The 21,579-nt window shown below is 35.4% G+C and overlaps 2 protein-coding genes across 5 annotated transcripts in view; one reads left to right on the plus strand and one right to left on the minus strand.

Moving 5' to 3' along the window:
- Window positions 1-1,749, plus strand: part of LOC127436987 (proprotein convertase subtilisin/kexin type 5-like) — a 49,174-nt gene extending 47,425 nt beyond the window's left edge. Inside the window, exon 37 of the mRNA XM_051691546.1 lies at window positions 704-1,749. Coding sequence (XP_051547506.1) covers window positions 704-1,173 — 470 coding nt within the window. The 3' untranslated portion in view covers window positions 1,174-1,749. The remainder of the gene's footprint in view (window positions 1-703) is intronic.
- A 121-nt stretch (window positions 1,750-1,870) lies between these two features.
- Window positions 1,871-21,395, minus strand: LOC127439894 (protein prune homolog 2-like). Of its 4 annotated transcripts, none has more exons than XM_051696185.1 (11): window positions 21,275-21,395; window positions 17,706-17,782; window positions 17,055-17,255; window positions 13,591-13,776; window positions 11,873-11,975; window positions 11,569-11,700; window positions 10,793-10,879; window positions 10,601-10,699; window positions 6,389-6,427; window positions 6,223-6,270; window positions 1,871-5,625 (listed from the first exon to the last, which is right to left on the minus strand). In XM_051696185.1, exons 2-11 carry the CDS (start codon window positions 17,758-17,760, stop codon window positions 5,598-5,600), a joined length of 978 nt encoding a protein of 325 aa, XP_051552145.1. In that variant the 5' UTR covers window positions 17,761-17,782; window positions 21,275-21,395; the 3' UTR covers window positions 1,871-5,597. The 4 variants fall into 4 exon arrangements, 3 of the variants coding, with proteins under 3 accessions (XP_051552145.1, XP_051552144.1, XP_051552146.1); XM_051696184.1 differs by lacking the exon at window positions 21,275-21,395 and adding an exon at window positions 18,109-18,192; XR_007897020.1 differs by lacking the exons at window positions 1,871-5,625; window positions 6,223-6,270; window positions 6,389-6,427; window positions 21,275-21,395 and adding exons at window positions 6,434-9,346; window positions 9,431-9,975; window positions 18,109-18,192.
- Between the last annotated feature and the right edge of the window lie 184 nt (window positions 21,396-21,579).

Below are 21,579 nucleotides of genomic sequence, written 5' to 3' on the forward strand. Positions count from 1 at the left end.
GACTGATGGTAAAAAATTACTTAAATATTTACAGTATCTGTATCTCACCCACACCTATCATATCGCTTCAGTTTAACCACTGGAGTCAAATGTATTACTTTTATGCTGACTTACGTATGTGATTTTTGAACGTTCTGAGTTCTAGTCACCATTCACTTGCATTGTATGAACCAACAGAGCTGAAATATTCTTCTAAAAATCTTTATTTGTGTTCTGCAGAAGAAAGAAAGTCATACACATCTGGGATGGCATGAGGGTGAGTAAATGATGAGAGAATTTTCCCATTTGGGTGAACTATCCCTTTAACTCTTAATTGCAGAAATTAACCTGTTAAATTTCCCTGCCCTAGTATAAAAGTGTCATATTTTTAATATTGTAGAGGTCGTATGGACTACTTTTATGGTACTGTATTCCTTTCTTCTTCATTTATTTATTTATTTATTTATTTATTTTATGGTACTTTAATACCTATGCATGTTTACTGTGTGGAGAAGAGCAGCATGGACATTCTGCTAAATATCTACTTTTGTGTTCAATGGAAGAAATAAAAATCAAATGGGTTTGAAACAACATGAGTGTGAGTAAATGATGACCAGATATCATGCTTGGGTGAACTATTCCTTTAATGTTCCTGCAATAAAGTTAAATATTGTTCCTGTCTGGGTCCTTTGGTTGTGTTAAGAATCTTTTATGTCTGTTGAAGGTGAGTGTGTCCTCAGCACAAACTTTGCTTTCCGTAACCACGAGGAAGAGGAGTACACAGGAAACCTGCCGCTCTTCATCACCACATCTATCCTGCTCGTCCTCGCCTTGATGTCTGTGGTCATCCTCATTAAGCGTTCTCTCTCTAAACGGCCAATGGCCGACACCTCTGTCCCAAGCGGGTATGAGAAACTGGGTCACGGCGACGGCAGAGACAGTTACCACAGAGGCACATCATCCTCCTCCAGCTACGGTGGACAAGCAAGCTCTAGTTCTGGACGTTTCCACGAGGCACAGCTGGTGGACCTCAGCGATCGGAAGGTGAGCCGGGATGATGACGATGACGAAGATGAAGATATCGTGTACATGGGGCAGGACGGCACTGTGTATCGTAAATTCAGATACGGGCAGCTGGGAGACGAGCAGGAGGATGAGTTGGAGTACGATGATGAGAGTTATAACTACAGATAACACCTTTACATGGTTTTCATGTGGGGGGTTACCAGAGTGAAACATGAAATTATAACAAATGTCCAGTAAAACACAATAATTGTATAATTGCATATGGAAAATTCAGCAAAGTTATGAACTAACATGTGAATATTCATTTATTGTATATGATGATATGTATCGTCATTCATTTACTTAAAATGTCTTCATAAGTGAGTTTGAATTTTAGTTTTTAATAGTTGGTCCTGTCAGGTCAAGATGAAATGCTTGTCTGTTTTGGCCATGTCCATCTTTTAAGACAAAAGCAGGGTGTTGTTCATCTGAAACATGTTTTGATTGCTTTTTTGGGTTCTGTTTTAACTGTGTGAGTGGATTTTATGGAGTGTCTGCAGTATGTCATTGTGTAGCTATAAATTGTAATAAAAGTAAAGTTAATATTTTAGGACTCAGTTTAATGACCAAAAATCCAACATGCATGAAATGTGTCGTCATTACACATAACTAAGAATTTAGTAATTTATTGTAATTACTATAATAATACCCAGTGTACTATGTCAAGGGATTTCAACCTTTACAGACCCAGGGACCCCCCAACCAGACTATCTGTCATCTCAGGGACTGGACAACGAGCAAGTTTGTATTAATTCTATATTAAGCAGTGTTAGAAATGTCACAGGTGTTGGAATAGAGTCTTAATAAGTAGACCCACGCACAACAGTTCAGATTAGATTTAAATTTATTGATTTACTCTGTATCATGATATAACATCTCAATATCCTCTGCTGAAGAAAGGCCTCTGGATCAAAGTTTTCATCTACAGTACTCATATTATTTGATAGAATTTCAGTCTAAAAGGATCAGATATCGACAACCAGGGATGCATGCAGTAATAGAATTACACGTAAATGTCCTCCTATATTCACATTCACACTTGCACACTTCCTTTTATATTGTGCTTCACAGCAATCTTTTAATTCCCTTTATAACATTTGAACCTGTTAGTTGGAGAGACTTAACGGCATATAATACTCATACACCAACAAACATACCCACATACTGTACAAACCCATACACAAATATCCTCACACATATACACATGGCTACGTTTACATGCACACCAATACTCTGATTATTGCAATAATCAGAGTATAAGGAATAATTACACTAAGATGTTTACATGATTTGGGCAAACCTCTTCAATCCCGTTTACATGCTAGTTGCCAATACTCTGATTATTCGCTGAGAAATTTTAATGTTTTAATGCTTTTTTATAAAATATTACAAAAATCTTGTTGCAAAGATGTATCTTTAAATACAGCTTGGCATAAGGAAAATTAGTCAGTCAGTTTGTGAGTCTTTTTGAACGATTTTTTAAAATAACCGGTTAATAAGAGTCATTTTGACTACACTGGATGCGCTGTCTGTTTTGATTCACTAAAAAGAATCCGTTCATAAGAGTCACTTGTTTGTGAATCGGAATACACGCGCTGGATGTTGTTGTGTTCCGCCCGTGAGGAAAAGCTCTTTTGAAATACGTACGTGACATTTTTTTTTATCACACCAAAATTCAATTCAGACTGCAAACGGACATTCACAGCTCAGGAAAATATGTTTTCTTTTGTCGTGGGGCTGTACATTCTGCAGTTGGTGAGCACTACTGCTGGAAAACAGTGCAAGAACTGTCGGGTCGCATGAAACAGAGAAGTAAGTGCAGCTTCTTCTGTTTCGTGATGTTTTTGAACCCATGCTTGAGCGTAACTTCATCCATCTGCAGCACTGGCCGCAGTCGCACATTGTTCAGAGTGGAATAAATGCGATTAAAGCTATTAAAATAGGAGTACTCCACATATCTTACTGCGATTATCATTACTCTGATTATTAGCATAATCGCAATATCACAATCACAATATTCTGTTCACATGATTAACAGTTTAATCACAGTATAATCGCATTATGAGTGTAACGGGAGCCTGCTGGTATGTGATAGCTGTACGGTATGTTTAAACCTCACTCCCCTTGCTTCAAGAGGCAAAATAGCGACTGATGCTAGGGGCTGTAACCTTTAGCCTCCTTGTTAAAGCACCCGCCGCCCATGTCAGCTGACACCGGTTCGAATCCTGCTCGGAGCGAGTCGAGCAAGACCGGTTACATGAGGGTGCATGTAAACGTAGCCATTGACACGATAGATGTTTGGAAGTAGACAGAGCAGTCACAACGTACTTGATAAACGTCTAAAACTGCATGCTCTTTAGATTTTACAGACTATTTGATTGTGTCAACTATTTTTTTCTCTATACATTGCAAACATTCAAAATAAGACATTACATCTCTTAAAGATCTAGGACTGATCTAGGTCAACTAATGCATGACTATGGATTGATTCATGAAGATGAAGTGTGTAATTTCTGTGTCACTAGCAGAAAATCGTAAGTTTGATTGCTTAGAACATTAATAGCACACCTCTCCTCAATAAGAATTACATACTGACATTTAATACTCAGGGTTAGGGACTTTGAAAAACCCAAACCCAAACTATGAGCAAGCGAACATCACTGATGGTTGTTTTTAAACAGGTTTCCCAAATACTGTACTTTTACCGTCCTGCTACTTGTCTGCCAGTGTTCAACAAAAAGTTCCCAAAACTCTATCAAACTCACATCATCTTTTAACAGAGTCAATTTTCTGGAAAGTCAACCCACAAATGTCTTGCTTATGATAGTTTTCTCTGCACATTAAATTGGAATAGAAGAAAGTATTTTAACATAAACATTTTTTTACACACCACATCTTTAAGGACTACAAATGTTTTCTCCCTGCTGAATTTGAAATAAAAAAAAAATAAAAAAAATAAATAAAAATTATAAATGAGCCATTGTTTAGATTTAAACCCATGTAGTTTTTGACAATGGCAATAATTAACTAAGAGTGCTGTACCTCCTCTGCTTTCATGACACCACATAATTTAGCATGAGAAGGTACATTGCTGGCATTGGAGCTAACAGGGTTCTATACATTGTTTTTGTGTTTAGGATAATCATGCATGCATTCATTCTGGGCAGCTCAAGTGTTCTGGTTCGTCCGAGCAGGATGGAAACTTGTGAGAGCTTAGATTTGCAAGAACTTCAATAATAAGAATGTGAGAGAGTTTAGGGCCTATTAACAGAACTGTAAAGAACAGAATCCGGCCAGTGCTGTGTTGTCACTCTGTCTAACATTTGCTAAATGCTTAAAAAAAAAAAACAGACAAATAAATCACTCATTTTGGCAGGTAAGTGCTTAAAAAAAAAAAAAAAAACTACAGTATTTGTAAATGTGGAAACAAAAATAAACCTAATTCTAGATATATTCTCTGGAAACAACTCTTAATTTGTTATGCAATTAACTTTTTCTTGTTTTAAGGATGTTTAGATATTAACAAGACAAAATACTTGCAATGCAGTGAATGTGTTTTGATGACATTTGGTTTTCTGTGATTCACTGAACGTTGTTGTGAATTCTGCTGATTTACACTTGGTAACATTGTCTAGCTCACTGACAGAGATGAGGTTTTGTTAAAATTGAAAGAATGACTTATGATACGAATTATGGAGGACTTGGTGTGCCATATTAATAAATTAATGTAAATTAATATTATATTAAAAACAACAATATGCATCAATATTTCTCTCAATAAATAAGTAAATCATGAAATGTGCCAATAAATAAATATGTCAATTAATACATCAAAGTCCAAAGGAAAATGTATTTTGCAAGTTATTTATTTATTGACACATTTAATTATTTATTTATTGAAATATATACATGATTTTTTTATTTATACTGTATATTGACATGTCTAGTGATACTTTTAATAAAAAATGTATTTATTAATATGGCAGTGTTTTTTCCTCATATGCCATTGTTTTACAGCAAAAGTATGTTTATGAATTTGTATTGCACATAAAAAAAAATTAACGGTAGTGAAAATGTTGGCAGGGAATGTAAAAACCTGAATTACGTGCCCAACTGGGCAAGCATGAAAAAAAAAATTTCAGCCTTGCTTTATCATTTGTACATTGCCCAATTAGAAAAATATCAGTTTGTGAAAATGATAAGCCTAAAGGGTAAAAATACAATATTATTGCTAAGATGCTTGTCATGCATAATTGAAGTAGCAATGAGACGAAAACAGGTGATAAGAATGTTTCAAGCACTGAGCTGGTTTTAAAAGCTACTGTCCTGTGGTGCAAACTGAGATATGAGAGAAAAAAATAAAAAAAATTATAAAGGGGGGGGGGGGGGGGGGTTGTAAAAGAGTGTGTGGTGCTCTATTCATCCCAGCACTGTGAGACATAGACATCAAAGCATAAAAGTACCCATATTTTCTTATTTTACATTATTATTGCATCCACATCCTTAAAAGACCTTTAGGAACATATAGTTCATGCATCCTCTGCTGTCTGTGCTTATGAACTGCTCGTGTTGGGTTGAGATCTGCAAAAAAAAAAAAAAAAAAAATATATATATAAAAGTAATATAACTTATATTCCCTGCAAAAGAATTTAGCATACTTTAAAGTCAACATGAAACAATATTTTACTTCAGTATTGTGACATTTCAGAGTAAAACAGCATATTCAACAAGAAAAGGGATGGGACTTGATTTTATCCATCAGGAACTTATTGTGAAAAGTGGCCTTTACATTCTACAATGAAGACATCAATGTTTGAAGAAGCTTTTTGACTGGAAAATGGAGGCTGAAGGTTAACTACTACTCAAGAGCATCTTGATATCCCAATGGTAATGCTTCTTTTTCAAATTTATTGTCATTTGCTACAATTGCTGTAGCCATTATTAGATTGACATTACTTCCAATAAATTACAGAAAAGTCATTTCAGAGCCGGTTATTTTGGTGAAAGATTAGGAAGATTTTTTCTTCTTTGGAAAAACTTACACAGATGAACTGTGCACAATAAGACCTGGAACGTGCATTGAGAAAGTAAATGGGGCCAATCGTTTTGACATCAAGTTTTAAACTATACTGTCAACATAATCAAATGGATTTTTGATAACAAGATTAAAAAACTTACATAGATGAATTTGGTGGAATCTCAGGCCCATGGAGGAAGCTGTTGATTCTTTATAGAGAACGGAAAAAGAGGAAGATTCAGATATTCATGTAGCAAGGGTTCTGTATAGCAGTATGGCATTTATACAGTGTCAAAATTCAAAAGTATGCTACTGTCTAATACTCACTTAGAGCTCTCAGCTGCTTCCCGTAGCTCCTCATCGAGTCTAGAGATAAAGACATTCATTCATTTATATGTTGATACAAAAGGATACAAAGAACATAGGGTTTAATAAAACAGCATTTGCCAATGCAAAATTCAGAGTTTTCCTGGAAGAGGAAGACTGTACATTTTAAATGCATATATGTAATAAAGATTTATTTTGTCAACATATAGGAGTGCACTAGCATATACTGTAGATGGCCTCAGAGCTAACAGACATGGACTGAAAGCCACAAAAGTCAATCTGGTAACACTTTAACATAAGCTTACATTTGTTAACATTTGTTAACAACATTAGTTAACATGAACTAACAATGAACAATACTTGTACATCATTTATTAATTTTGTTCATTTTAATTTCAACATATACTAACACATTTTTAAAACCAAACATTATGTTAACATTAGTTAATGCACTGTGAATTAACATGAACTAACAATGAACAATTGTCTTTTTATTAACTAACATTAACAAAGATTAATAAATACTGTCAAATAAATATTTTGTTATTGAAACTTATTCATTTACTGATGTTAAAAAAATGAAAGCTATTATAACCTGTTACTGCCTATTATATTAAATTAAACTTATTATAAGGTGGTACCATTTTTATTCTGATCTTATATTAAAAAGAGTCATTAAATGTTTTATTCATTTTATTTATTTGTAATGTTGGAACATTACTTGAAATCTCACAGGGCATTTAAATAATAATAATAATAATAATAATAATAATAATAATAATTTATATTAATTTCTATAGCTCCTTTCCAAAGCTTAAGGACACTTAACAATCAAAAATTAAGGCAGAAATTAAACATAAGGGTAAAACAAATGCTGTATATAACAGACACGGTGACATGAAAATAGAAAACAACAGTAGAGTAAATGAGCACACTGAGACAAGTTAAACAACTGGAAGTACAAAATGAAAGAATAGTATCAATGCATGACAAACTTAGCATTATGAACAGAGAGACAACAGCAAGACAAAATGAACATTCAGAGGAGTAATACTGTGTGAGTTTTGAGGGCAATGATAGAGGTGATGTCACTGAGGGTCTGTGGGAGTAAGTTCCAGGATATACAAGCCATGACAGCAAAAGGTCTGCCGCCTATGGTAGAAAGTCGATGTTGTGTCGAAATCTGACTCCCCACCAGATTCTGACTCCCTGCTAATTGATTGGCCCTTATCCCTAAAGCCCACCCCTACACCTTCCCCAAACACTAACCTTACTGGTCCCTACCCATAAAGCCCATTCCTACACCTACCCCTAAACATAAGGATACTAGGAAGTCCAAATTTGATACTACATTGGAACAGTGAGTAGTGCTGATGGTGCGTTCAAGTACTTCTGTAAAGTTCGTACAGTACTTATGAGGTCGGAGATTGTAAATACGATCTGATGTACCTTCGATTTACTTCAGAAAAAAATTGACCAGTTTTGCAATTTCTTATTTCTTTCTGACTTTTTCACTTACTGGCAAAGCTTGTTAGAACAAATGCAACAAAATGAAGAGCAAAGCCATGCATTAGATGTGTAATTGATGCTTAATATATTTATTTGATTATTCTCGTGCGACCACATATAATAGTGAGGACTCTGGCTGCTGCTCTTTGAATGTATTGAAGTCTGGAAATAGTTTTAAAAGGAAGCCCGATGAGAAGTATTCAAGACTTGAAGTGATGAAGGTGATTAAGGATATAGCGGAGGTGAGCTATGTTATGGAGATGATAGAAAGTTCTAGCCATGGAGCAGATGTGGGCTTCAAAGTTGAGGAAGGGGTCAAATGTAATGCCAAGGTCATAGACAGTTTTAACTCCATCAGTGTCGATGGATAAATCTGAGTAATTGGAAATTACAGTTTGAGGTCCAATAAGCATGATTTCTATCCTGGAAGAGTTTAGTTTGAGAAAATTTTAGTTTACCCACTCTTTAATATTGGTGATACATGCTTCTAATACATGCTTAGATAAATCTGTGTATCATCGGTGATAGTGAAGACCAAGACGAGGAATTATAGACCAGATAAATTATGAAGTGAAGAGGACCAAGGACAGAGCCTTGAGGGACACCTTGTGAAAAGGGGGCACAGGAGGATTTATGTTGACCTATGAATATAAAGTAATGTCTGTCATACAGATTTGATTCAGACCAGAAAAGAACAGTGTGAGATATACCAATAGATGGAAGCCTGGAGAGAAGTATGAAGTGGGAAATTGTGTCAAAAATTAAATATTATACTGTATAGGGTTCAACAGACAAACATAGCTGAGAATCCCTGGTAAAGGACATACACTATGTGCATATGCATATAACGGTGCCCTTTAGCCCAGCTTTTTAAATGTCTGTTCCTATGGAAACATGCATCCACAGGTTTTAAATTATACAGTCACCACTCCTGCACAGATTCTCACAAATACACCCAACACCTCTTCAACAGCTAAAGCTGTCAGCAACTGTCTCTCTCTGCAGTCTTTTTACATGCACAAATGATCAGTGCCTTGATGGCTCCCCTGTTTACTCACATTCTGTATATTCTAATGGCAAAAATGCATTGCAACACATTTATATGTATCAGTCAGTTATTTGTTACCAGTCAAAAGTTTATACACACCTAATCGTTTTTATTATTTATTATTACTACACTTTCCACATTTTAGAATAAAAATAAAGCGATTGAAACTAAGAATAACTCAAAAGTATGTGAATTATATAGTGACCACAAAATGTTAAACAAATAAAAACTAGATTATATTATAGCTTCTTTTTTTTCATCCCCTTTTTCTCCCAATTTGGAATGCCCAATTCCCACTACTTAGTATGTCCTCATTGTGGCGTGGTTACTCACCTCAATCCGGGTGGTGGAGGACAAGTCTCAGTTGCCTCCGCTTCTGAGACTGCCATCTTATCACGTGGCTCATTGTGCATGACACCGCGGAGACTCACAGCATGTGGAGGCTCATGCTATTCACCGTGATCCACGCATAACTTACCACGCACCCCATTGTGCATGACACCGCGGAGACTCACAGCATGTGGAGGCTCATGCTATTCACCGTGATCCACGCATAACTTACCACGCACCCCATTGAGAGCGAGAACCACTAATCATGACCACGAGGAGGTTACCCCATGTGACTCTACCCTCACTAGCAACCGGGCCAATTTGGTTGCTTAGGAGACCTGGCTGGAGTCACTCAGCACACCCTGGATTTGAACTCGCGACTCCAGGGGTGTTAGTCAGTGTCAGTGCTCGCTGAGCTACCCAGGCCCCCCTTATATTTTAGCTTCTTTAAACTAGCCACTCTTTGTCAAGATTGCAGCTCAGCACATTCTCAGCATTCTCTGTTAAATGGTATTCTTACCCATTTCTAACAAACGAACAAACAAATTTTTGTTAAAAAAAATTATACACACAGAAGGCAATTTATCTTTGTCTACAAAACTAATTTCAAGCATTTACAGTAAGAAAATAAGCCTTTAGTTGAAGGAGTTCCCATGCATGCTGGACACTTGCAGCTGTTTTCCTTCACTATCCGTTCCACCTCATCCATTAAAAAAAATTAAAAAAATGTTAGTTTGTAAAGAAATTCATACTTAGGCACAATTTATGTTTGTCTACAAAACCAATTTTACAACAATGACTACTTGAATCTAAAATTTGTTAATTTGATTTGTAGAATAAACTGAATTGTTTAACAAAACTGAAGACTTTTGTGGTGTATTTTGACTTTTGGCATAGTCTAAATTTCTGAGATCTGATTGTGATAGATTTGCATTTGGAGTTCTGAATTTCTTCTTAATTTGGACATTTGAACCTGGAATTTGAATTCTATAATAATAATTCTATAATTGAATTCTATAATCTGAATATGTACAGCTTATTCCACCTCTAAAAATTTTTTTTTTAAAAAATGTAAAAATAAAATCAAAAAGAAATCTGCTGTTTAAAAATATGCCACAAAAATGTCATGTGTCTAGAATTCAAATTAACTTTTTTTATTATTATTTAAATACTGTACTTTTGTCATTGTGCTAGCTCCATATTTAAGCATAATCCTATAGATCAAAAGATTTTTAAGATCATGGCAAACATGTTAGTCAAGTGTGTCCAGATTTTTGACTGGTAGTTTACACATCACTAATTTTTAAAGCATTTATATTGCTCACCTGATGATGCATTCAGGTATGTGGACGTACTCCATTGGGATGAGTTCTTCTAGTTCTGCTAAGCTGTTCACATACCTGATCTTACTGCTGAACTTTGAGCTGGGCAAAGAGTACATTTTCCAGTAAAACAACAGAAAACTTATAATTTTGATCACTTTTGTGTTAAAATTGTCTTTATTTCTGTCACTGTACCTGATAAACGGTTTAGTGATGGCTAGAATTGTCCTGATGAACCATGATGGATGAACAATGATGAAAGATTTCAAGTTCTTTCTCAGCCTGAAAACGTGTAAACACATCAAACTCAGATCTTTTTTCATGTGGGTTCAAATATTTGGTGCTCTGCATATTCTACATTTAACGTAGCAATTTTATTGACACATATTTTACATTTTCAGAATAAAATGTGTGGGGTGCTTGCCAAAACAAAACTCACTGCCATGATGCTATGGTGTTGTGGGTAGTTTACAGGGCATTGCTTTGTGGTTTTTAAGGTTTTGTGAGTGGTTTTCAGCATGTTACTGCATGGTTGCTAGATATGGCTAGGCTCCCTTCTTCAATATAAGTATAAAGAGTACTTTCACCAATTTTATTGTCACGTTTTTAGCACATTGCTCAGATGCTGAAGTGTTCTGAGTGGTTGCTATAGTAGGTGGCTTACTGGCCTAAGTCAAAAATTCTCTATATTCTGGTCTCTAGATATGCTCATTTTCACCGGTTTATTGTCTGCCAGGCCGAAATCATAAATCTGATCACTTTTAATAGCTCACATCTCCTCAACAACCCCCATAATTTGAGGTATCATTCATTTCCATAGAACAAATAATGTGGGATGAGTTACACACTAAAGTTTAATTCTTAGAGTTAGGAATTTTTCAAAAGTAATAGTGATGCTTACCTTAGCAAACACCACTATGCCATTAGTATATTAACATATAAATATTATAGTATATATATTTTTGTTTTACCTCCTATCAATCATCTGGTAGCATCTCTTGAGCCAGTTGAGGCCTGGCATCCTGCGGTGTGGAGTGGCTCCATTCAGATAGACAATCATGTAGTCCTCTGCTACCATGAGCTCCAGTGTACTGATGGCAAACCTGAAGAGTAATTCACCTTCATTTAGTGATTTATTATCAATAAATCTCATATTACTACTTCTCTTTCATGACTTAACATGAGTTAACAAGTCTTTATCAGTCATTTCAATTATATCAGAGCAATCGATTAACTCAAAAATCCTAATGGGAATCTAATTCTGTTTGAACTTACAGAAAGAGATTTTCCATAATCTCGTGATAGTCCTCTCTGTCACTGTCAGGCAGGAAACATGCAGCAAATACAATGATAGCATTGGCACCATTGCCATAGTAGCCTGTAAGTGGAAGAAAATAAGTAATGTGAAGGATATCCTGTCAAAGCAGTTTTATCTTAATCATTTCTCCATTAGCACACAAAGTAATTTTACTTTGTCCCTCAGTTTGTGATATCAATGTAAAAATGCATGTTAGTATGTACTTACAATGGAGACATACAGTATGCGGCAAGTGTACAGAACTACAAATAAACATTTAACATATATAATTGTCACACTGTTTCAAAAGTACAACCATAACTCATTACACATGTTAGTGTGAGATTGGTGTGATAGAATCACTTACCAGCCTATTCTGTGCAAATTTATATCCGGTCTTTCAACTCATGTCATGATTTTGTAAACCCTGAAACTCCACCCACAGGAAATACATGATAACCCATAACCCAAAATTCATCCACCTAGAAAAGTAGTCCTGCACCAAGAGAATGGTTTGGACAACTTTACAACTCAAATCTCAAAATTTGAATGAAATATTAATGAAAATGCATTAACAAAAATATAAGCTTCACATTTCTTCTTTTAGAGCCTCTGGTCAACATGCCCCATAGACTTCCATTGTAAGTGCATTTCTGTATACACATACTTCTTTTGTTTTTACAAACTGAGGATATGAGTCAAAATGATTTTCTGTGGCAATCAACAATGCTACAGAGGCTGTCGATACAGCTTAACTTGTATTTAACCAGGAATATTCCTTTGAAAATGATTATCATGTAGAGCAAGGATTCTCAACGGGTGCGTTCAAAGGATGCCAGGAGGTGCTGAGAGCAAATTAGTAGAGAGGGGGTGTTAGGTTACAAATGGGGGGGGGGTGTTTATCAGTCATAATAATCAAATCTATCGTCAAGTTCCTCTTTGCATTAAAACATTTATCTAGACTTGGAGTATATCAGTTGGTTCTCAATTATACGGGTTGGTATGGATTTTTTCCATGGTTCATCTGATTTTGAAGTCTGGCGACGCATCTGAAGTATCTGGTTTAACAGCATCAAATACACAGGCGGAGGCACAACCTCGGCTAATGCACCTGTATGGCTCTGTAGATGGTAACGGCTTAATGGACAGCGCAACACAAGCGCAAAGCTCTTAAAGCTCGAGCTCTTAAACTCGCAGCTTTGCGAGAATCAGTGAGAAGCAAGGTGCAAGAAGAGGAAACCATTTGAATTCATTACATAATTCTATATCACCACCCTTGAATTTATTATAGTAACACTAACTGTACTTTAGGCAGAAATAGACTGATAATAAATATTATCATATCACTACTTCAGCTCTATTAAATTTGTCATAGGCTACATTAGGGGAGTGAGGGAATATAATTAATTTTTGTTACAACTTATAAATATTTGTATTATTTATTTATAGTTTTTACATGTGTTTAGAGTAGGTCTACTGTTTATAATTACAAAAATGGCATAATTTGTTTTATAGAAATCATGTTACATCTAACCATGGTAGTGAAGAAGATCCATGCTTCTGTGTGATTACTATGATCTTGTTACAAATACCACTGTTAAAACTATAAAAAATAAATAACTAATGAATAAATGAAATAAATTCCTTTTTGTTTGTTGGTACAACAAAGATCCACTGACTTAGAGGGTCAACGTACCTCCATGGGAGATGACTTTTTGGTAAGGTTCAATGCACTTCATGTTGATGCGATGTTCTTGCTCTCCAATGATGACGGTTCTCCAGAGTTTGGAATCCTGCCGCTCTTCTTCAGCGGTGTATGTAGGAATTGGCTCTGCGTGTGTGATTGTTTCTTTGACAGAATCTCTCTGGGATGCTTTAGGCTCTGAGGAAAAAATTATGTGCCAAGATAGTAGTTTTCTATATGTAAAACAGATAGTTCCAATGCTAAATTCTGATTAGACGAGCCTTCATCAAAACCAGCTGTGGAATTACTGTAAACGCACCTGTTACTGCGCATTCTATAAATTAATGGTGCGTTCACGTCATGTCGAAAAACTGTTATTTTAACTTGACAACTCATAGATTCTACACGGAGCAGTTCATGTCCTCTGAGAAATTATTTGTGTCTGTGGCAACGCTGATAACCCCAAAACGGATCCATGTGCGGCTTTGTTGTTGATGACACTAAAATATTTAATCTCTACATTAATTCACCTCTATATGTTCCTACAAAAAGTTTAAGAGCAGGACAGTGCATCAGGTAAAACTGTATATAAGAAAATAGTATATCAAACAGAAATATTTGTAAACCTCTTTTTAATGACTGTCAAGTCGGAGCTTTCAAAGAAGATATCTTCTACGAGGATATGAACACTTAAGTCAGAATCTCATCCTGCATTAATTTCGACATTACGCGCCAAGTTAGTTAACACCTTGGGTTAACATAATGAACTAAAAACCCTACTAAGTTGACTCTACTCAATGGATTGAGTAAACTCTTTCCTTCAATTGAATTGAGTAATGGTGTCTCCAAAACTTGTGTAATTAAGTTCACTCAACTTGTTGTTCATATAGAATGAACTTAACTATTTAAGTTAAGGTAACTACAGTTGCAATCAAAATTATTTAACACCCCCCCCCCCCTCAGTAAACAGTCAAAGTAAGTTTTTAATACACATTTGAGTGATTTTGAGAACAAAGAGTTCAGTTTACCCAAATTTTAAAATAAAAAATAACTAATTCTCTCCACAAATGTCATGTCAAAAATATTCAACCCCCAAAGTCAATCATTTGTGGAGCATCCTTTATCCTTAATAACAGCAAAATGTTTCAAGTAAGTGTTCTCAGGCTTCGGACACCTATCTATTAGAATTTTTACACATTTCTCATGAGCAAAAGCTTCCAGCTCATTGACATTCTTTGGTTTCTGTGCTGCCACTGCTTCCTTGAAATCCCAACAAAGGTTTGCAATGGGATTTTAATGATGGCCATTTAAGGACATTCCACAACCTATCCCTGAACCAGATTTTGGACAACTTGGATGTATCCTTGGTGTTATTGTCTTGCTGGAAAGTCCAGTGATCACTGAGCTTCAATTTACACACTGAAGGCATCACATTTTTCATGCCAAAATGGCCTGATACCTGAAAGAATCCATTGTGTCAGTCACATAGTCAGGATAGCCATTTCCTGCAGCCACAAAACACCCCCATAACAGGACTGACCCACCTCCATGCTTGAATGTGGGGATGGTGTCATTCTTGTCATCACCTTGTCATCTTACTCCAGACGTACTGCTGACCCATGGGTCTAAAACTCATTTTCAGTTTAGTGTCATATGTCTATAAAACCTTCTTCCAGGACTCCACAGGTCTTTCCTAATTACTTCTTGAATATTCAAGTCAACATTTCCCTTGGTGAAGTTTTGCTTTCTTCCACACCCCAAGAAGGTTGCTGTTGTACCATATTTAAAAAATGTATGAATGGTGCTGCCAACTTTGTCTGCTGGAAATTGAATTGCCTTGGAAATGTACTTTTAGCCATGACCTTTCTTGTGTAATGAAATAATCTCCTCTATTAGCTTTTGAGACAGCTTATATTTAATTGCATTTTTTGCATAGAAATACATTTTTGCTTACAACGCTAAACTTATATTTGAAAACTTAAATAAGTGCCATTGCAGATTGATGACTTCATTTTGTTTCAAAACAATTACTTGTGTAGCCTTACAAATTTAAGAAACAGCTACATGCAATAGGGGTTGAATAATTATGACATGGCTGTATTTTTAAAAAATCCTGCTATTTAGAAATATTAGGTTATATATTCACACTATGACTTTGAATGTGTCACTCAACTGATATAGATGAAAAGTAAAAAAAAATTCTGGGTCATCATAAAAGCTTACCTTTGTAAATCATTACTGTCTTGGGGGGGTTGAACAATTTCGATTGCAACTGTATATCTAAACTCAGATTTGCCATTGAAAGTTCTTGTTTTAACTGAATAATTTTAAATGAATTAACTCAAATTTCAGTCATACAATAACACAGCTTAGAAAATGAAGATTTTAACTGATTCTAGGTCAATCCTTATTTCTCCACAGAAATGCACAGACACCTGTAATTCAGTTGCAAAATCACAAAGAAAACTGAGATAGTGTTAACAGGGTCCAACTTGACCAAAGAGGACACAGATCACCCTAATGGTGACATCACATGAAACAACTGTTTGCAACAAAACAACATAAATAATGAGGTAAAACCTCTATTAATTATTAATAAAAACTATTTAAATGCCTCTATTTGTTCCCTTTGACCAAGGAAAGTTAAATAGTTCAAGGGCAATGTTTTGTAGGTATTCCCCAAAGCCTAAATTTTGTACTCAATGGTTTGATTTATTAAAACTTAAAATCTTAAGTCTATAGATTTTTAATTTAAATAAGTTCAAGGAACTTATTTGAGTTATATGCACCCAAAACTTGACATTTCAAGAAATGTTTAATTAAGACAACTTGATTTTTCCAGTAAATACAACATTAGGCTTTACAGTGATTACTTGGTGGAAGAAATGTTTTTCCCCTTTATGTTTAATAATACGTTTAACTATTCAATGAATATTGGTGTCTTGTATCATATTGCTGTTGTCACCATTTTATAAAAGCAATATGTCATTGCAGCTCGTACATTACAGCTATTTTACTGTGGGTAAAGGGGTTTTAGGCACTTTATTTTATTTTAGTATACTTATTAAGTGTCAGCGCTTCCTTGTGTCAGTTCCAAAATCCTTGTCAATGGATCATGTGGATTTTCAGATTTGTTTGTGAATTTTGTGTTAAATAAAAATTCTGCAATTTTGGTTACATTTCATGTGCGATCAAAATCAAAACTGTATTAAACACATATTTATAGTATACATTTTCATAACCGCTTCAGTCACCCTACCTTCCCTGCCCAAACCTACCAGTCAAGCAATTCCACACTGCTGGGCAGAGAAATACTGAAATTCAAAATTAGCAACTACATTTATAATTTGAACATACTATACACAGATAGATGGATGGATGGATGGATAGATAGATAGATAGATAGATAGATAGATAGATAGATAGATAGATAGATAGATAGATAGATACTATATGTGTTGGAATTTATTTCCTACCTTCCCAGTCTATTTCATGGTCAGTGTAATCTGCCTCATCAGGTGTGTCCAGATCATCCACATTGATGTCGAGGTCATCTGGTGTGTCAAACAGGTCATCTTCACTTTGGTCCAATGACAGGCTAATAAGAGGAGCGGACAGTTTTTTTCTCTGTGTGCCACCGCCCTCTTGGCCCTGTAGTGGCAGGGATGTGGGTGGGACTAGAGGGAATCAACAGAGAGACTATTAAATAGATCATACTATTTCAAATCTGTGTTTTAAGAATTCCAAATAATAATACACTGCCCAGACGCACAATGTAAATTACCAAAGTAGGACATGTTCCTGGAGCAACATCCTTTTTTTTTTGTTTGTTTTTTTTTTAAACAACATGCCTATCAAGTAATCAGAGCTCCGCCCCATCCATAACCCCTTACCCAACTGTTCCCTAAAAACAATATTGAAAAAATGGTTGATATGATCTGAGTAATTCATGTTAAGCCTAACATGACTGGACAGAATTAGACGATGGCTTTTAGTTTGCACCTCTGATTCATGACAGTTTCGCTGCTCTGTGAACTTTCAGTAAGCTTTGTAAATGTATTCACAGATATCTTGTGATATCTTAAATTCAATCTGATTCTGTAAGTGTCAGTATTTTGCAGTCTCACCTGGTCTACCCTCTGCCCCCTCAAAACTCATCTTGTGTTCAGGAGGCTGGGCCATCTACACATTGCCAGAAGGGGAACTATGGGAGACACAAAAATTAGTGTCAGATGTCACATCAAAAATCATCATCACTGCATTTAAATATTTCTGTCAGTCTTGTTTTTCTCTATGCTCTTTTTTTATAAACTTGTTGTTATATGGAAAACCATTAAATAAAATTAGAATGGTACAAGAAAAAAAATCAGTCCATAACATTGACCCTGATCATAAAATGCAATCATCATAATAATAAACCTAATATATTAAGCACCCTTATAAAGATGGTATATTTACAAACAAGTGGAAAGTTACTAAAAAAAATTCAAATGAACCATAATAAACCATAGCTAATCCAGCCATACTTACAGGTCCATACTTTTAAAACATTTCTGTTGAAATGCGAGCTAAAAGATAGGGACGTCAGAAAGAATCCGGAAATGTTGTAGCTCTTTGATATGTTGTAATAGCACTTTTGCAATTTCTGCACTCGCAATACACAACAAATGTGCAGGCTGTCAACAGAAAACAGGAAGTAGTGTGGATAGTCTTATCTGAACTACAATTCTCTTACCATTCCTACATCAATTATACATAACATTTAGAAGCATTTACTGAAAAAGATTTTGTGGTGAAGTAAATATAGCAGAAAATATTAAGTACTTTCTTCATTGATAAGTTAGTTTAAGCATAAACTTGAAAATAGTAAGTAAATTCAACATTCAAATGTGCAAAAATGATTGACCTACCATATAAGAAAATATTATTTATGATTGTTTGTTATCTGTACAATGTCATCATGTATCAATCCTAAATTAGAAAACCAAGTCATAGTTATTTGCTAAGTTGAGTAAATTTCACTGGTTAATAAAATAAGTCAGTTCTACTTAACATTTCAAAGCTGGTGTTCCCAGCATGCACTGGGCTTATATAATTATTGAGCTTGCATGGTTTCACTGTTTGGAAGTTTATTTACACCGTTTTTATTGTTAGTTTTGTTGTTCCGTTTGGTAACTCCTTATCTTGTGCAGTCTTAAGTTAATTTTCTGCTCAAAATTACCATTCACAATAAAAAAAATGATGTGTTGATTGTCACCGTCATGATGTTTTTGCCCTTTAATTTATTACTTTTACCATTAATGCAAGGTGATGTTGTCTCATAAACTACATAGCATGCATAATGTTTCCTAGTGGGAGGCTTCTGTATGTCACGTTATTCACGATTAAACATGTGATTGTAAGGAAAATTCAAAACGTGAAATGTTCTAATAATAAGTTAGATTAAAAGTTTATTTAAGTACCATGTATTTTACATGGGGTTTTATCAAACTATACAATGATGACTCTAAGACATAATAGATTTGACAGTTTTCATTTTCTGTTAATGTATGATTTTCTGTAAAGCCGCATTGAAACGATGCGTGCTGTGAAAGGCACAATACAAATAAAAATGACTTGACTTGACATGTACAGTATATCATAATTGTAAGTAAAAGTTACTGCATTCACTAAAATTTTTAATTACATTTACTCACTCACTTTAATCAATATTATGTCATGAAATTAAGTCGATTTTCCTTAATTTTATACCATTAAGATTAACTTAGAAAAACTGTGTGCAAAATCTTGTCTTTTTTGTTTCAGTATTGTGACTACGTGTGTAAATCTACAGTACCAAAGTGCACACCCACTCACACAGTCGCAGCACACACACACACACACACACACACACACAAACACTTTTTTTTAACATTTATACTGAGCTAATGATATTTTCTATCCCCTAACCCTCACATAAAGCCATTTTCCCCAAAAGGACTGCTGGCTGGTCCCCACAATATAGGCTGAACCCTAACAAAAATATAGAGTTCAAATTTGCCACTGATTATTTTCACATGAAAATGAGCTTTGCAATTTGCGGGAAATTATCGCCAGACCTCCACACACACATTATGGTAGGGACTTTCCAATGACTTCACTTGTTTTTAAACTGAGCCTATGAGATTTTGGTAACACTTCACATTAACATACCCTTTGTTAGGGGTTTTAAATTGGATCATTAATGACTAATAATTAATTTACATATGCATTATAAATCATTGATATTCAGTTATGAAAACATGATCAAAAAGGGTGACAGTCATGCAATACTTTACAAATGATGAGCCATTTTACCTCACATGTTATAAATGTGCAATAACTAGTAACTTAAGAAAATGTACTTTAATGTAAAGTGGACACATTTGAAGAATTTATTAAGGAGTTGCCAACATTAGAAACCTACGTACATGAGGTTCTGCATGATTTATTATGTGATATATGCTGTGAATGAGAATGCAGACATAAAAAGTGTTTTTGCGGAGGACTTTAGATAACTAGGACTAGGTGTGTTGCGACACCACTTGGAGAGCACCATTCTTTTGACATCCTATTAATCTCACTATAATAATCTGTTTTTGCTACATTGAGACATACAATAAATCATTAACAAGGTGTTTTCAATTAATATCAGTATAAACAACTGTATATACAGTATATTTAAAGCATTTATAATTATAATGCTTACTATTTGGCAAGAATAGCATGAAAGTTGCCCTTTTTATTTATGTTTTATAACTGCTTATAAATGATTTATAATGTATTTATAAATGACTTATTAGTCTTCAAGAACCACTTTATAAATCCTTAACAAAAGGAACATTAATGCAAAGTGTTATTGATATTTTATATCCCTTAACACTCAGAAACCTCTTTTGCATTTTTCATACATACACTATTTAGCATGTTTATTAAGCCATTTTCCGTGTGAGGATCGTTGGCTCACCCACAATGTAGGTAATTTCAGGTTTTACTATCCTATCCTTTTACAATATAGGCAAATCCTGACACACACACACACACACACACACACACACACACACACACACACACACACAACCACGTGAGTAGGAAAGCCTTTCTCACGGCACTACAACAAACTGCCAGATGGTTGCCAGTTTTCAAACAGAGAATGAGAGAGAAAGAGTGTGGTGGGTGATCTATTCCCTCTATTGCTAAGACACTGGATTAATCCATCCATCCTCAACAGCAAGAAACAGGAGAAGGGGGAAGTGCTTATATGTCACCATCAACAACCCTTCTTTTTCTTTGTGAATCACTCTTCCGCCTCAGTGTGCACAAACACAGTTGCACACACACATAAGCAAATACATGCAGAGCCATGGATTTGAATGCTGGCTAAAGCAGGTCAGCTGTTCTGATTGGCTGAAACATCATGATAAAAAAAGAGACTTCAAGCATGATAAACACTCATTTAGGGTGTATGCACACATAAAGGCAGTTGCCGTTGTCTTGCATCATAAAGGATGCTGAAGCAAAGCCTCTTCCGTTACCAAACGCGGATGCATCACAAACAGCCGCCTATCCCTCTTACCTGCCTCCATCCCTGTGGGTTCCCATCTCAGGGTTTAAAATACTAACATGTCTTTCTTAAAACCCTCACATCCCCTGATATAATCACCCATAATACACTCACCACCACGGCTGAGATGCAGTTCTTTCTCCTGACCTGGCTTTAAGATCATAGATGTGTGCCTGTATCTCTCAGAGTCAGGGATGCTCGGCTCATCTGCTGACGACAGCCTCCACCATTTTCTGGTCATGTGACCCTCTCAAGCAACAAATAAGGGCGTGAGGCTGTTCTCTCCACCCTGAGCTTGAGATGCACATGAGTGAGAGAGGCTCAACACACTGCTGAGCAGCTAAATATGAAGCCGCTGGGGTCTGACAGAACAGGTGAACTATGAATGAGTCTGACTGTACAGGTAGGGAGGGAGAGAT

This window comes from Myxocyprinus asiaticus, chromosome 4 (assembly GCF_019703515.2).
Source record: "Myxocyprinus asiaticus isolate MX2 ecotype Aquarium Trade chromosome 4, UBuf_Myxa_2, whole genome shotgun sequence".
Taxonomy (NCBI): Eukaryota; Metazoa; Chordata; class Actinopteri; order Cypriniformes; family Catostomidae; genus Myxocyprinus; species Myxocyprinus asiaticus.

What these genes read in the sequence shown, in the direction of transcription:
- LOC127439894 (XM_051696185.1), bottom strand. Translation starts at nt 17,760, where the DNA reads ATGGCCCAGCCTCCTGAACACAAGATGAGTTTTGAGGGGGCAGAGGGT. An exon ending in ATCACTAAACCGTTTATCAG is followed by an intron (nt 10,700 to 10,792) that starts GTACAGTGACAG and finishes CTCTTTGCCCAG; the next exon opens with CTCAAAGTTCAGCAGTAAGA. An exon ending in GAAGCAGCTGAGAGCTCTAA is followed by an intron (nt 6,271 to 6,388) that starts GTGAGTATTAGA and finishes TTCTCTATAAAG; the next exon opens with AATCAACAGCTTCCTCCATG.